Source organism: Lutjanus erythropterus, chromosome 18 (genome assembly GCF_056507025.1).
Source record: "Lutjanus erythropterus isolate fLutEry1 chromosome 18, fLutEry1.hap2, whole genome shotgun sequence".
Taxonomy (NCBI): domain Eukaryota; kingdom Metazoa; phylum Chordata; class Actinopteri; order Lutjaniformes; family Lutjanidae; genus Lutjanus; species Lutjanus erythropterus.
Genome location: NC_139334.1, coordinates 23,271,844 through 23,289,403, shown reverse-complemented (window position 1 = coordinate 23,289,403; position 17,560 = coordinate 23,271,844). Strand labels below are relative to the sequence as shown.

The 17,560-nt window shown below is 38.5% G+C and overlaps 1 protein-coding gene across 2 annotated transcripts in view; it reads left to right on the top strand.

The window, feature by feature from the left end:
* The window catches only part of sash1b (SAM and SH3 domain containing 1b), a 60,192-nt gene that overhangs the window by 27,377 nt on the left and 15,255 nt on the right, over positions 1 to 17,560 (top strand). The window contains exons 1-3 of one of the 2 annotated variants that reach the window (XM_084742180.1): positions 11,485 to 11,611; positions 15,607 to 15,735; positions 16,392 to 16,442. In XM_084742180.1, the coding sequence (XP_084598306.1) occupies positions 15,691 to 15,735; positions 16,392 to 16,442 (96 nt within the window). In that variant the 5' untranslated portion in view covers positions 11,485 to 11,611; positions 15,607 to 15,690. Of the gene's footprint in view, positions 1 to 11,484; positions 11,612 to 15,606; positions 15,736 to 16,391; positions 16,443 to 17,560 lie in introns of those variants that run through there. The other variant, XM_084742179.1, reaches the window with a different exon arrangement.

The following is a 17,560-nucleotide window of genomic DNA, read 5'->3' as shown; positions in this document are numbered from 1 at the left end:
TCCAAGAACATAAGGTAAGCTTGTTTTGCTTTAGCAATGACTGTGCCAAAGCTCCAGTCAGTTATGGCAGTCCTAGCTGGAGCTAAGGACTAGTTTTGGCCTGTTTTTGGCTTTTCACTCTGCTTTGGCTTGAGTGAAATCAATAATTAGCCAGCTTTGCAAGTAAAATTTAATGGATGAGCAACTGGAAGTAAAACAAGGAAGTAAAATGTGCTCAGCTGGACACCATGTTAATAATAAACAAGATTGCAGTATTGACTTTCAGATTACAAGAAGATACAATTTTTTTCTCATAGATGGAAGACATTGAGGTGACTTTCTGATCAGGGTGTTGTGCTGGAGCTCACTTGCAAGTATACTCTTTCTTCTAAACACATTCTCACACAGAAGTGCACCTGAACAGGTACAGCAGAAGAAAATACTAAGCTGTGCAATTTCAGTTAGGTGGCATGCTTTTGATGGCTGTTGTTTTATATCAACTGTCTACCTGTTTTTACAAAGGGAACATTAAAAAGAGGATGTGCGTTGTGTGGTGATAATGGTGATAAGGGAGCCACAAAGAAGTGCACAGTGTGCTTTTCTGTGAGGAATGACAGGAAGTTGTATGACAGTTATTGTATCTGCTGGGCCTGCAGGATGGAGCGAGCAAATAAAAATTTTCCCAATGACCCCTTCAGGAGTCAAACTTGGCAGGTGACCTTCCTTTAGGATTTTATTAATTTAAGTTTATGACAAATAAACACATGATAAAAAACACTATATAACTGATCCTGATATATAAATAGATTTGCTACTCACTACACTTACATTAACATAATACCATCAATATAATCATGACACTTACTGTAATTTTATATTCTTACTGCATTTGGTCATATTAATTTAGTAAAATACCTACAGTGTATGCAAAAATAGACATGAATGTATTTCAGTGGTGAAAAATAAAATTATCATACGGTATGTGGGCTATTTCTGTCTCTGGATGGAGTATGACAGCATATGCTAGTATGAGCTGGATCATGCAGTTAGTGCATGGCCAATTTCAGCAGTAAACAATCTGACTCAACCACCAGGGGTCATTTAGATCTCTCCACACATAATTACACTGCCAAATTCAGCTGAGAGGATCAGAGGAACAGGGCTGAGTCTGCATTTAAACAAGGGTTTGTCTACAAGCTGATTGTTAACTGTAAAAAAAATAAAAACAAAAACTACTATGTATGACAATATTTTTACTAGCTGCAAATGTTTTTTTGGCAGATTGCTACCTGTTTATAATGGGTTTTAAACTACTTGTAAAGTGGTAGAATAAATTCATCATAGAGCTGCAACAATTCATTAATCTGCAACTGTTTTTAAACCTTTATGAAATATTATTACAACAATAATCAACATTTTCTTTGTTATATATATGATAGTAAACTGAGTATCTTTGGGTTTTGGACCGTTGGTCTAATAAAATAAGCTATCAAAATAGATAATTGTGAGTTATGGAAAGTCTTAAAAGGAATTTTTGCTGAAAAATATATATATATATCAATAATGTAAATCATTGTCAGTTGCAGCCCTTTTGCAGCCCTTTTACCTATACAATATCACTTTGCAAGATTTGGGTTAAGTAATTTAATTGTTGGGGGTTTCTAAAGTTTGGTCAGTCTTTTGTGAGATGAGGAAACAACCCAATATATGCAACTAACAGTATTTTATTGTTATAGACTTTGGGAGACGGGCGGCACGGTGGTGCAGTGGTTAGCACTGCTGCCTTCAGCAAGAAGGTTCTGAGTTCGAATCCCCCAGCTGGCTGGGGCATGGCCTTTCTGTGCGGAGTTTGCATGTTCTGCCCATGTCTGTGTGGGTTCTCTCCAGGTTCTCTGGCTTCCTCCCACAGTCCAAAGACAGGTTAGACTAGGTTAATTGGTGACTCTAAATTGCCCGTAGGTGTGAATGTGAGTGTGCGTGGTTGTTTGTCTCTATGTGTCAGCCCTGTGATGAACTGGCGACTTGTCCAGGGTGAACCCCACCTCTCGCCCAATGAGGTCCCCTTTGAGGTCCCTTTGGGAATAAGCAGTTACAGAAAATAGATGGATGGCTGGACTTTGGGAGAGACCCACTACAATTTGAACAAATCCTTATTACTAAATACCATGGGTAATTTGTCAGTACATTCCTTAAGACCCAAAAAAGGTATTTCCTGATCTGCTACCCTTGTCATTAAGTGACATAACAAAAACTAAATTGCTAAATTTAGGAAAGGGTTATGATGATGGTCATGGTAGGTGGGATGAGGGCTGAGTGGCATTTTCATGTTTGATATAATCATGCTTAGTTGGCTAAGAAATTGTGGTCACTTTATCATGATATGATGGACTTTAAAGGGATTATTAAACTTTAGAATACAGTTTCACAGAAATTCGTTGATATGGTCCAGTCCAGTAATACTTTGATAATACTGTGTAACATATCACCATATGCTGATGTCTGTCAGACATCAGACTTTGGTTCTTCTGCTGTAATATTATTTACATTTATTTTATACTACTTCTTACTTCATCCATGCAGTAGGAACTATCGCCCAAAGCCCATCATTATGGACTCTAAAAGTTTCATCACTACTAAGCCTTTCGCCTTGTTACTTTCTTGTCTCATGTCTTTCTCGCCTTGTCATGGCCTTTATTTCACCTCTGGAGTAGAAATGCTTTTACAAGGCCACAGTATATGAATCATCTATTTTTACTATCCACATTCAATATCCAAATGCACATGTCGTAATTTATAACCTCCAAGAATAGAATTTATAACATAATATTGTAGAATGCCTCTTTTCATGCATCATCACGCAAATGGAGGCATCTGACTGTAGTCCGAAGTGGTATGAAGACTGGGTGACAATACTCAAGAAATAATGGAGAAAAGACATTAGGCCTGAAGGGAGAGAGAAAAAGACAAATAAAGGAAAGGAAAGTGGGACAGAAGCGATAAGAAAACTAAGGGTTGTGAATAAGGAGAGCAAAAGACAGAACTAGCAAGGGAGCTGCAAATTAAAAAAGGTGACTCGTGATGACAAAAAGCAAGACTGAGGGGTAGAGATTTTCAATCAAGAAACTGATCTATGGTCATCGAAGCTTGACATTTCTCTGAGAGGGTGAGGGCAAAATCTGGATGAGTTTTCGACCAGAGCTGGCCTGCTGCACAGTGATGCGTCATAAAAGGCAATGAAACAAACTGAATTAACAAATCCCAACAGTTTTCATGTGTCTAAAGGTAGATTATCTGATACATTTTCATGGTAAACAGTGTGTGGTCAGTAGCACAATTAAGCCACTGTAAAAGCACCACGGTGCATTATTTTATTAGTGCATTTAATCCCTTCTCTATTGTCTCCCAAGATATTGATCCTGAAATCTAAATCTGGAGCTCTTTTTATTAGTCAGTACATTAGTCATGGGAAAAGACCCATTCATTGTATCAATTAATGTGAATTGCATTTGAAGCCACAGCATGTATTGTGTGAATTGTATAACTTGCTGCGGTGAGTTCATTTATAATGCATGAATTTAATTATTGAATTTTTTTATTCCCGAGTGCTTATGCTTGGCTACATAAGGTTTAAGCACTCTGCATTATTAAAGTTTTTATGATATTTTTACAACATGGCCACTTGGTACCTCAGGAAAAAAAACAGCTGTTTTAGTCAAAGCTCATTTTTACAGAGCATTTTACAGTAGTTGTAGTTCACCCTTTTAGTCTGTGATAAAGGCATTTGTGCAGTGACTGACACTGAATATGTAATAAAATTTAAAAGTTGAGATACCACAATGACCATAAAGACAAGTGAAAATTGTAATGAAATCTAAGTTTTAATCATAACCAAATATCAGCCTCAAGAAAGGGACAGATATTGAGAGATCAATTCTATTGAGTGATTATGCGTATTTAATCACCATGTCAGTCTTATTGACTTTTGAAACATTGTGTCTTTTTCAAAATATTGGAGCGAGTTGTTTCCCCCTGCCTTCTCCTCCCCAAACTCATACTAGTTCAGACAGGTTGCCAGGTTGCAGGGACACTAAACCTACATGAGCGCAAATCGAACGCAGCATTACACTTTGACAATGACAAGTGTCAATGAGTCCTACACTATAAGTTGATCAGCTGTTTATAACTGTCGCCTGACCATTTGCTAAGCTCCACCCTCATTAGTTACTTTTGCTCCAAGCTTTCCATTCTTGCATTGCACATACTGTATATTAATTCAAATCAAATAAATGTATATAGCCCAAAATAACAAATCATAATTTGTCTCAGTATGAGGCTGTATGGTGCATGACACCACTGCCCTGTAGACCCTCTAAAGAGTGAGGAATGTTAATGTTTCCATCTGACACATTTTAAAACAAGAACCCTGTGAAAATGTCTTCAATATGTGAAGTTACTTGATGGCTGTGTGCATGATGTAACGTTAATGCTAAAAGATTGAGGCTAACACTAGCAAACATTGGTAGAACAATGAAATGAAATATAACACATACGTGTATAAAATAGAAGACAAAAATACAGCCATGAATATTGGAAAGTGAAGCGGAGGAATTAGATTAAGTACAGCAGACCTTGAGACGGTCACCCAGCCAGAACAGCCAGACCAATATTGCCTCAGGAAGAGAGCCAGGGTAAGAGCTAAGCTAACCCGGCTTTGACCTAAGAGACTGTCGTCATCAGCCCACTTTTACTCTGCACCAGGCCACGTCCTCCTCCTCAAATACCCCACATAACAAATCCCAATGTAAGTTTGGCTGGAGGTACTGCAGGTAGTAAGCTAGTGTTAGTTAGCCAGACATGCTAACATTTGCAGTTGACGTAGAGCAGAAAAAAACAAAACAGACTTTAATCCATTTCTCACTCATGTGCTCTTGTGTTGTGTGTTTGAAAGACAACAAAAAATGTCTAGACTCATGAAATGCTGAGTGTTGCTCTTCTTTGAGCCCCATGCACACTGCTTCAACATAAAGAGAAATGCAAAGCTCAAGTTCAATGACTGCCTTCTGTACTACTTTAAATACTCTGTTAACATATTTCTCAATTTAGTTGTTACAAACATCTACTCCTTTGATAAGAGTATTATAATATCTTACAGCACATAAATAGGCACTTAATCATTTTGCAAACATTTAGTCTAACATTAATTAATTTTATCTCCATGTAAAGTGAATGAACGTGAAAGATATTGGCTGTAGCATTATTGTCAACTTAACACGTTTCCTTAATCTCTGATGACATCATGTTCTTTTTATGATTTACTGCAATAAATATATTACATATTTCAACTTTATGTTAATTTTGGAGTGAAAAAATAAATGAGAAGAATAAATGAGAGTGCTGCAGAATTAATTATTTATTGACATTTCAGTAGTGTTAGCCAGCATATGGAGCACAGGGAGGAATATATGAGCCTTAAGAGATCAAAGTTTAAGAGCTAGAGTATGATAAACGGATCAAGACTCATCCATCAAAGAGAAGATGTCAAACACTGAAAGCAAGACTTCTCTTGGATGTTGAACTGAAAACAGGTTTTCAGCTTCATTATAGATCCTCATGCAATTCTTATGATGTCAGAGCATGCTTGGCTAGCTGCGGTTAGCATCCATTAATAGATGTAGTGGATGTAAGGTGGATGTCCTTGGAATGGTAGAGGAGGAGACGGAACATCTGAGAGTTTAGACTAGGAGGCAAATTGAGTTGGACAGGAGACGTTGTCATCAGGTCTGTTGGGATGCCTGCAGTTGTCAAAAGGGGCATGTGCAATCAGAGAGCACGGTCTCCTGAACGTCTGAAGTACATCATCGCAGTGTTAAAATGCAGCTCTCTGAGAAACAGATCTCCCAGAGGGGAGAGCCAACTGGCAAGTCTGGCAGAGATGCAGGCTCTGACTAGACGACAGGGAAAAGTGTTGTCAGAAACATCTCAGTAAGATCTCAGTAATTCCCACTGTAAGATAACAGTTTTGGTTTGTGCCCTCAGAAAATGCAGTTCAATTGTCTGTCAGAGTCTGAGGAACAACATGTTACTGCTGGATTGAGATCCTTTCTGGTGTCTCCACCATTGTGTCTGTATAAAGTTCAAAGCCTAACAGCTAGGGCCTGACAATACTAGATTTTTTGGGGCTGATATTAGGGAGTAAAAAAATTCAGGTGACGATATACAGTATATATACTGTATATATAGGCTAATAGAGGCAGGATATTTTACCATGAAATAATAAACTCCCACCAGTATTTTTAATAAATATGAATAACTATAAAGAAAACAAAAGTAAAGAAAAAATGCGTATATATTGAACCTCAATTAAGAAATTTCTGCATATAAATATACATAGCATGCTGCCTTTAAAGCTAACAAACAATCTGCAAAGACACAAACAATCTGCATTATGGTGTGTTAAAAAAATGTTTTCGTACAGGATTACAGTATTTGACAAAATATATGTGATTCCGATGTAGACTGATAAAGCTGTGATAGGCCGGTATCAGCCAACTGATATATTAAAGCCCACCCTACTTCTAGTACCATCTAACTTATTGGTGTGCAGTGTTTTTCTCTTTTTTTACTTTTTATTTGTGCCATACAATTCATACATTCCATTAATTAGTAAATAAATCTCCACATTGTCTTATATATCTTTAAACTGTATATAAATTTGAATTTCATGGAATAGAGACATGTGGATAGGAAACAAAAACAACAACAACAAACCTGATTTAACTGAAGAAATAACAACAAGAAGCAAAAAAAAAAAAAAAAAGTAAAATGTAATTAAAAACCCAATTCATCTTTTGTTGCCATTGTTTTATGTTTGGGGGTTGTGGCTGCAACCATAGGAGTGTAATAGCTTTGCTGGCTTTTAAAAGAAGGGTCCTCAATAAACACATTTTCTTTTTCACCGTGTGAAGCACTTTGCACTGTTTTCAAGTTAAGTCAATGTCCTCTCTGCATGTTTTTCCCATGGACAGTTTCAAAAGAGAAATGTCCAAAGGGCATTTTCTTTTCTGATTGGAGCAATTCACTTGTTGTTCACACCATGTACAATGACCTCATTCTGGGGCCCCATGATCTTACATTGCATGATTGACAGCTGCCCTTGACTCCCGGGTTGTGTCTCAGAGGAGGATCAGCGGATGTTGTGGTCTTGTGAGGGGCGAGCTGCCTCACTGATAAAACAGCCGAAGACGGTTCAGGCTGGCGCTTGTGTCTTAGGGGATCACGGCACAGGCACACAAGGGTAATTACCCCAGCACGGGGGTGAGGGGCAGATGAAATGATTTCAACACCTCTGAATTAAACATGGTCCAAGGAATACGAACAATCCACGAGCTGCTTCACTACAAACCCTGAACCATTCACAGAGCCTTTTACAACTGAGAAAAACGCACAGCCTCTCTAGGTGTGAATTGAGTTTAATTTTAAAGGGAGGTCTCTGTATTTGTTTTCAGCTCCACTGAATTAAACATGCTCCAAGGAATGGGAAAAGTCCACAGGCCGTCCTCACTACAAAAACACACTGCCATCCAGAGGGGATGAATTTCCATGCATGTAATTTAACTGAAATTTAAAGGGGATGATTCTCTATTTGATCTCTGCACTGCTGAATTAAACATGCTCCAAGGAACAGGGACAATCCAGAGGCTGCTTCAAAACGAGCAGGGACCCTGAACAATCCACAGGGTGCTTTTGCAGTAATGGATAGTAATAATAGATATTTTCAAATGTGAATTGTGCTGCATTTAATAGATGAGAGCTTTTTATAGACTTCAGTATCCTGCATCTAAATCTGGACTATTTGTTTTCAGTTAATGTTTAAAATCCCAATCAAATTTGCAAGATTTAGTGCTACAGACAAAAGGTTTGCTCTGTGCCTCCCGTCTCCCCTCTTAATCCTCTTTGGAGTTTCACTTGCTGTGTTTTTTTTTTTTTTTAATCTGGATCCCTGGCTGGTTTCCCTTGTGTCATGAATCTGTATTTAATGCTGCATGCCAGAAGACAACTATGTAGTTTTTAATTTGCTTTTTTGGAAACTGCCTCCATTTTTTTTTCCGAATCTTTTACAGAAATCATGAACCACTAATCCTGGTCCAAAGACAACTGTTGATTAACTATCAATGTACCGTCTCTCAGTGAGAAAAGCCATTTCTGTTTTACCTACCATTCAGAATGACAGTATGAGAAATCTCTGGTCCTCTGTCTCTGTCAGCAGCGGGAGATATTTGTTCAGTGACTGACAGGATGGAAAGTGGGAGCAGAGCTGTGTATTGCAGACCTTACTAATGCAGTTCAAACAAGAGCAGGTTGTCTATATGCAGAGTGAGTATCTGTGACTGACAGCATGCATGTCACAGTGTGACCCTTCCCATCAGACCCTCATTTGGGACTTGTCAAAATCCACTTACCACTCAGACATGAATGGTTAAGCTCTTCCACTGATCCTCTCTTTCTCCTTTGGGGGCCCCGGGGCTGTCGATCTGGACTGGGCCCTTGGGTGCTCTGGAACAGCAGTAATTCTCACAGACGCGCATGCACACACACACACACACACACACACACACACACACACACACAGATCTACATATTACATGTCACTACTGTCGCATGAAACTTGATGATTAGACATGCATGCGTTTTACACATTCCTGTACCACTTAAAATCCTGAAAACATTTTAGAACCCATTGGAGAATATCAAAAATTCAAATGACATCAAATGAAAAAAGGAAGCTTCTTTTTATTTTCTAAAACATGAAACATACAATGTTTTCAGTCATAGGCTGCTCTCTAAATCGCACACTGCTTTTTCTCGGTTTTACAGTCAACAGCAAAAGATAAAATAAAATAAAATGTGCTGTTTGATCTTGAAAAAAAAAGATAAATAAAAGATAAAGATATGCATGTGCAAAACCATTAATACAGATTAAAATGATATAGTTGATACAGTATATCTGGAACATGTCATATCCACTTTTTCCAAAATTAGTTGAGCCTGGTTTGATCCTGTTGTAGTTAGAAGGGCAGAGCATGTGAAAACCTTGTGATTTCAGGATTTGTTATCTATTAAACTTTATTTGAATTATTTCATTGCTGTGCTCTGAAAAGATTACTTTTAGTTACCCACCCATCACTCAACAAAGATTGATGTCATGACTATTTTTCCTTGACTTGAATTCAGAGTTAGTGTTATTGCTGTTACAGTTTTTCAATGCGATATGATGCAGAGGCCGTGGTCCTGATCCACAGGCGCATGAATTGTGTTTTTCACTCTCTTGATCTCAGAGTGATCTCTGCTGGGATCAAAGCTCAGATGAGTGCTCAGGCGCTCCAGGTGGGCACAAACAAAATCAGGAGCCTTGACGGTGATAGGAAAGGAGCTTGCTGATGGGGAGGAATGGTGTCTATCTCCGTCTCCCCCTGCGCTCCGAAGTGACAAGCAGCCCGCCGCTGTGTAGCCAGGCGGAAAACTGCCCTTTCTGGCGTGAGCTGCCTTGGCCCTTTGGCACCACGCACAGAATGTAGCCCTCCACCATCTCCACCATCCATCTGCAGCTCAGCATAATCTGCAGCCTCCTGCCGCAGATCTAACACTGGTATTGTTACCTCCTGCTGCTGCTGCTCACTGCTCCTGAAGTCAGTGGTCAGTTTCTAAAGATGAAGATTAGAGGCAGAATGGTCACGATTAGACAAAGGTGCTCAGGGCTGTTTCTCCACACATAATCTCACTGATTAATGCTACAAGCAAATGAGGTCATCACCCTGATACTTAATGGCTTAAGGATACGTGAAGATGCCTTCGTTGATATGTAGACACATTACAACAGTAAGCAAACGAGGAAAATCACAGTGCTGCTTCTTCTGGATCTACTTACACTTTTACTGCAAGGGTCAGTTGTAAGTTGATTCTAATATTTAGTAGTTTATTAGAGGAAATATTTAGTTTCCACTTATCTCATTTAGTTAGCTTTTCAACTCACTACCATTACCTTCAGTACTGGATGGTGAAAGATGTTGATGTAGAGTTACTATTTGCTGCCACCTACTGGATCACAGACTGCTAGTGTTGAAAACTGACTGTAAGATTCTTGAAGCCTGATAAACATTTAGACGTGCTTGTTTGGATTATGTACAGAATACATTTTTTGTAATGTCATTATTTATTTTTTTTATTACTTATATGAAAAATTGGAACAAGAAAGATGAAAACCTTCCATATCCTTCATAAACCTACCACAGGATTTTTTGACAGATTTAATACTATCAGTTAAACAGCTTTAAAAAAAAAAAAAAAAAAAGAATTAAAGAAAAACACATACAAATTGTATTTTCCTAGTAGTCTTGTTGGTAAAATACACTTACAGTATACAGTCCATTTTCAATACAACTGATGCTACGTGGGAGATGATGAGACAAATAATCTGGTTCAGAACCTGAAGAGTTGGTTCCCAGTGGGAACCAAAATATAGTAGGTTTTCCTTAAAAACCAAAATGGGTGTGTCATATTCCACAGGTTGTCGTGCATTCTGCAACAGCCTCTGTTAATGACATACTTGATTACCATAGTTCCACTCAAAACTGGAGGAAGCACTGCCTGGTTTGCTAGATAACACCAAGGTTCCCAAAATTTTGAACAGAACTGGTTCAAGAAAACAGTATTTACAATGGATGAATGCTTATCTTGGTCTACTGTTTTTTTTTTTTATTATTATTATTCAGAAATAGAAACATGTATACATGCTGTGAGGTTAGTGAGGTGCACTGTCTGTTGACTGTGAGACCTGGAAAATACCCATTCAAAGCCCTTTTTCCACCAAATAAGCTGTTAACAAGGGTCGGCTATCAGTCAGAACAAAATTCTAAATTAGTATCCCTAAGCCTTACCTTAAAGTCTGTCTGAGACTAAAAAACTATTTTAAATTCTAAAGTAATGATACTCCTTAAAGTAGGTTAGCAGTTCGTTCTAGCAGGATGCCCCTTCACAAGTATTTAATGGTAGGGAAACATTAAAGGTACTCTGTAGAGTTTTTCACCAGTAGTAGCACTATGGAACAGTGTTAAGGGTGCCTTTTTAAATTAACAATTTATAAAACATAATTGAATATATGTACAATTAAATAAAAATGTGCGAAGACATTCGCACTGTGGTCAGAGAAAAGCCTCCAAATCAGCAGAGAGACACATCTGACCCATATTCAACATTTCTTATAAAGCCTGACACATCACTATAACTGCACTGCAGACATAAACATGTAGGCACGCTCTCACACACTAAGAGGTGGTGGTTTATTTGAACATGTGAGTCAGCCAGTCCCTGTGGGCCGCAGCTGGAGAGAGTAGAGCGCCCCACCCAGCAGCACCAGCGTCACATGTGGTTGCAACTCCCCCAGCCTCCTCTCAACCAAACTCGCTCTGATTTATGCGTGCCGGACACCCCTCCCCTCCACTTCAGGATGTATTGTCCTCCACTCACTGAGCTGAATTAAGTTTCAAAACTGTGTCGCTCACTTACAGCAGAGTGGAGGAACTGAAGAGCAGCTAGTGCTGGGTAGCTACTGTTGGCAGCCAGATGCCTGTTTGTGGTGAGTGTATTTTTATGTTTGCACTGGAATGCAGTCCTTTGGTTGGAGCTGGTAGTTTCCTGTAGATTCATTGGGGAAAATTTCAATTTATATAGCCTTGTTTCAAAAGACTTGGTGTGTACATCTTTCCCCTGTGGGGGCTGTTTTAGTTGGTTAAGACTTTTATTGAAAGCTTAAACAAGTCAGTGCTTGTTCTTATAATCTTTTGAAAGATCACTCAATACTCTGTTTAAAACATTTACAATACTCTTTGATAGCCAGAGTGATGTTTATAATGTACCTTTCTCTGTTGAACTAAAAACAGTGAATTTTGATTAAGATTAAGTTATTAGATTGATTGACAGATGAATGAAAATGCTGTAGAGAGAGTATGTGTGTGATAGGGAATTATTTATTTAATATTTTGGAAATAAGAACATCTAATTAGATATAAGCAGTCACTTTTCAGTCCATGCTGCTCTGTTGCATTAGTCAGATGTGGTTTTATGTGGAATATAGCATCTGGCAAAACCTGCTGTTTTGGAGTTGACATAAAGGCAACATTTCCCTTTAAATGATGAAAAAAAAGTGATATAAACATAATCCCTTTCAGTCATCACTCATGACCTGCTAAAAGTGTGTGGTTATATCTGCAGAGAGCCTGCCCTCTGTCTGTAATTTCCTTATTTTATAATAATTTGCTGTGCTCGGGGCGTTTTACCAATCCAAAACGTTTGAGTTCATTCTGGTGCGTTTACAAGCCATTTGGACAAATCCTACTGATTCTACTTTTAAATATACTCTCAAGCCATTCATTATTATAGGAGTTGTCAGTGAGTTAAGTTTGATCTTATCTGAATCCTCGGATACTCTTAGTACTGACTCTTGAAGCAAGATCATCCCTCAACATCTCTGGCTCAAAACAGGGTAAAGCGATACAAATTATTTGCTGACGCTCTGAGAAGCTGTGTAAAGCGATCCACATTATTTGCTGATACTTTGTGAAGCAGGGTAAAGTGATACAAATTATTTGCTGGTACTTTGTGACCCAGGTATCATTGCCTGAAAGGGTGAGACAAGACAGAGAAACTGTAAAAACACTCATTAGACACTCTGGGCCCTGGGGGCACGTGGATCTTTTGTCTGCCTATGAGATGCTCAGCGCCTGGGAAATGTGACACCACGCACTCTCCTTTTTCAAGCCTCTGTGGTTGATGTCTCATACTGCAATTTTGGCTTAGAGACCATTAATTTGGAGACAGAGGGAAATATAAAGCACGCTGGAATATTTTCCAAAACTCCCATTTTGTAAGAATCTTCGGCACGAGAATGGAACTCGTTTATTTGATTCAACAGCCAGGTCAGTTTGTTTTCTGTGTGCTTAAGCTGTGTTTACATTCATCTGCATTGAGGATGTATACATGCAGCATGTCTAATAAGCACTCAGGGCCATGCAATATCATGTGCCTCTATCACAATAGGCTGTTTATGTGGATCAGTGGCAGTCTGAAGCAAAAGAGAGGCTGCAGCCAGGCACAGTGTGGAGCTTCTCAGTCGGCCTCAGCCTCGTTTCTTGACTGTATGAAAAGCAGCCAGATTTTCAGGCCATTTTCGACCCGGGGGCATGTCATTTACCAAATGAATGGCCCTCTTTTCTGGACAGTTGAGCCAGTCACAGTCTATCATGCCACGAGACAAGTAAGCCTACAGTATTACTTTTCACTGCAGAGGACTGTTTTCAGTGTGCTCATTTGCATACCTTCAGGGTATGGCGCTGGTGAAGCATAATAACAATAATAATGCGTGAAACGGTTTACAGACATGCTGGATGGCTATTACTGATGATTAGATACAGCTTATATTCGTCTGTCCATTTGTAACTCATGTCTAGGCATGGTGGGAATTATCTTCCATGTTGTGTTACCCACAGTATAATCTTTTTATATCCTATTTGTCATATTATCTAGTTATTTGTATAAGTCATGAATGAGTCAAGCTGTGAAGTCTTTATTCATTCACACAGCAGCAGAAAATACCCATAAAATAGGCAACGCAATTCATGATTAAAAATTAATAATTGTACATTGTCTTGCAGAATTTATGTTGTCTTTTTCCCTGTCTAATTCAACTCTAGCACACACAGGGAAAAATGCACATATTTATCTAGATGTTAAAATTACTTTTATGCATTCATGCTAGCTTTGGACAGTTAAACATCCTCAATAATAAATATTCAACCACCAAGTTCACCAGGCCTGAAACTTTATGTGATCATTAGAAGCATATTTTCTAAAATACAGCTTTAGTTACTTCTTAAAAATGGCTATACTCAATATTTTCATATTTACCGCAAATTACATGACTATATGTATATGAAAGGGGTCACTTGTGGTGAAAAACTAGCTGCAGTTTCCCTCAGCTCTGTGAAGGGAACACTCCGAGGTTGAGTCTGACAGAAGAGCTAAACTTTTCCCTCAAGAGTTGGTACAGACCAAAACAGAGTTACAAGGGGGGTGAATATTTGTAATCATCAGGTGAACAAAAACATGCCTGAAAATGAATTCTAATGATGTTCCATGCTTGATTGATGTGGGAATGGGCAACTGTTTGCCTACATGTTAGCCATAAAAACTTTGTCGGTCATCGATATATGTCAATGTGGTGTTTACAGCTTGTTTCTGCTCCCCCCAGGTGGCCAATAAAGCAGTTACTGGAGGTTTAACCATATACTCTAATCATCACAGTTATTGTAGGTATTGACACACCATTTGTTTTGGTTGTTTGGCTCCGGTGTAGATGACGATCTTCCAAAAGCTGCTGTAGATCTTCTGTCATCAGGACAAAATCGCAAAAAGCACAAAACTTGACGTCGGCTATGCCGATCCATTTATTTTTACACTATAACAAAAATATGTCTCTTTGTCACTTAAAAACCACAGACCTTGATGTGCGCCCCACACTTCTATCAGTTAGACCTTTTCTTAAGTACATGACTATTCACAGCACCATCCAATGGCCACCGTTGAAATGGCTCCATCAGTAGCAATGCAATATTACACTATAATATAAAAGAAAATATTTGTTTTGAACATGTGCAGCCCTAGTATCAGCTGCAAACCTCAGCTGGGTATGAATAGAAACACGTCTGCAAAGATGATATAAAATAAAATCCAGGCAGCCTTTTGTTTCCTCCAAAATATGTTTTGTTAATGCAGTTTCTTTACATATAGAGAATGTAAATACAGGCTTCAGCTCTTTTTTTTAACTGAATTTGATCAGGAAAATCAATAAATACTTGTATCGGTCTTCAGTGAAACACCAAATAATCCAGTGTGTCTTTACTGACAGCTTGAGCTATCTGATATAAAATGCATCTTTGCTTTAGAGCCAGGGTTATTCTACTGACGAGGAAACTAGCCCCATGTGATGATGCTGATCCCAAAACTCAGCAAAATTTCTCTGAAATGATTTATCTCTTATTCGTTCCTTCAGCTTCAGGTAGCACAATCGAAGGAAACTAAAAGGGGTTACATCCAGAAGGGCACTTTGCTCTGTGTCATCTGACTGAGTGATTCTGCTTCTTGTGATTTACGGTAGACTGAACCATGGCCTCTTGAGCTGACTCCTGATGACTGTAGGAGAGCTGAGTGAGAGTCGTAGCTGCGTCACACGGTGCTTCCTCTGGCCAGGGGGTCAGGTCTGAGAGGGGCTGAGGAGGTGGAAGGGGGTCACTGGGCAGGAAGACGAGAAACTGGTGAAGACAGAGGCAATATCACAGCTGGACGTCTCTGATGCTTTTACAGTCCTGGTGCTTTATCTTAGTGTTTCCTGACTGTTTGTTGTGCTGGTGACCGTACTAAAGCTTGAAACAATGGCTGTAATCATGACAGTGGTCAGTGTTTACAGTGTTTGCCTGCTGTTTGGCATCTTGCTCAACCTCTGTGGGGTGTCGTTTTCCTCTTCTGGTTTGTGGTCATATCTGTGTGAGTGTTTGAATGCCTCTTTATCTCTTCCAGGATGGCTCGGTGGGGAACCTTGATGACCTGGCTCAGGAGTATTCTCAGTATTACGGCACCTCCCTCAGTGACGTGTGTGAAAGGATGGAGGAGCTACGGAAACGCAAAATAGTGCAAGATGCAGAAATGGTAAACAGTCTTATCAGTCTTCTTGTCAGTGACATCAAAAAAATCTTATATCTCAGCATTAAATTATTGAGATTCTTTCTGCTGCCATCTTACTAATTTATCACACTGTCTTTTAAAGGCGTAATTAGGCATTTTGGGAATGCACTTACTCATATTTGTGCTGAGAGTAAAATTAGAGCAGTGGTTCCCAACCAGGGACCCGTTTTCTATCAGTGAATAAACTGAAGACACCTGACTAAGTGAGCAATAACTGCAACAAGCTTATGTAAGATGAGTGATTTGGATTAATTTTGAGCAGATTATTTTCTGTTAATATTGCATCATACATGAGTTTTCCTGATATTTTAGGGAATTCTTCATACATTTTCAGTCTGTATTAGGTTTTTTTTGATTTTGACAAATTACACATTTTTCTTAGCCCCGAAAAATTAAAATTGACCATTGTTCTATTAACTGTTGTAGAAACGTCGTAGAAACAATTTTACTACCTGTTAGTTTAGTTAATTACAGACATCATAAACGGTGACTCATGACTGTTAACCGGTGTTATTCCGCAATGTGGGCTGGACGATTTAGTTAGCTGAATATTATTTCTATTTTTGTGTTATGATGACACTATAATTTACTCCTGCACTTCCCCTGCCCGTGTGTTTCAGGGAAAGGTTGACTCAGTGGCCACATCACTGCAGCTCCGCTCACAGATCCAGGTGAGTGTCCTGCTCTGAGTGTGTCAGACCCCAAGAGAAGGCAACTTCCTCCTCTGTGCGTCAGCAGGCAGGCTGATAAGAGGCTGTGGAATTGCCATGTCATGATTATCCTGAGCAAAACCAAAGCAGAGGACTGAAAAGTAACATTTTTACTGTCTGTGATGCAAAGAGCTGGCCTTGAAACTGTCCTTGAATGTGAGGAAATATATCCTAACATGTGACTTGTGGTGTCTGTGGGTTTCATTGCCACCATATTACAAGACTGGTATGTTAAAAGTGCAACCAACTACAAATTAACAAATGCCTCAAGTTCCTCTTTTGTTGCCCCTTAATTGCGGTTTAGTCCATATAAGATACATTGTTTGCTACATATTTTACTGTTTTCCTTTGAAAGAAAATAGCTTAATTTAAAAATCACTTGTTGCTATGAAATGTTTGGAACATACATTTAAACAGTGGTGGAAAGTAAGATAAGATGAGATATTCTTTGATTAGTCCCACAACTGGGAAATTTACAGTGTTACAGCAGCAAAGGGGATAGCAAAAATATAAATCATCAATAAAAATGTAAAAATAAAATATAGAAATATAAGCAAGAGGAAGTAATGAGCAATTTAAACAGGTAATATAAAGGTATGAACACTGTTAACAGGGGAGATATAAAAATAGGAACAGTATAAACATATAAGGAGACTCGGCAAGTAACTAAGTACATTTATTCAACTTCTGCACTCAAGTACAGTTTTGACACACTTATATTTTACACAAGTATTTCCAGTTTATGTTATTTTATTCTTCTAATTCACTACATTTTTTGAGATAAATATTGTACTTTTTGCTGTGCCATGTTACACTCACATTGTTGCTAGTTACTTTTTACAAAACAAACAAACAAACAAACATGATACGCTGATATAATATGATGCAGTATTGTACTACTAATCTACAACAGTACACAAAGTATCTAATATTTGCTCCACATTGACAAACTGTAGCATTCAAATGTTCTTACATGTATTTATTTGTGATAAAAACAGAATAATATAATATCTGTAAAAATATAACTCTCAAAGGAACCATTCTGTGCTATGAGTATTTTTATTTCTGATACTTGAGGT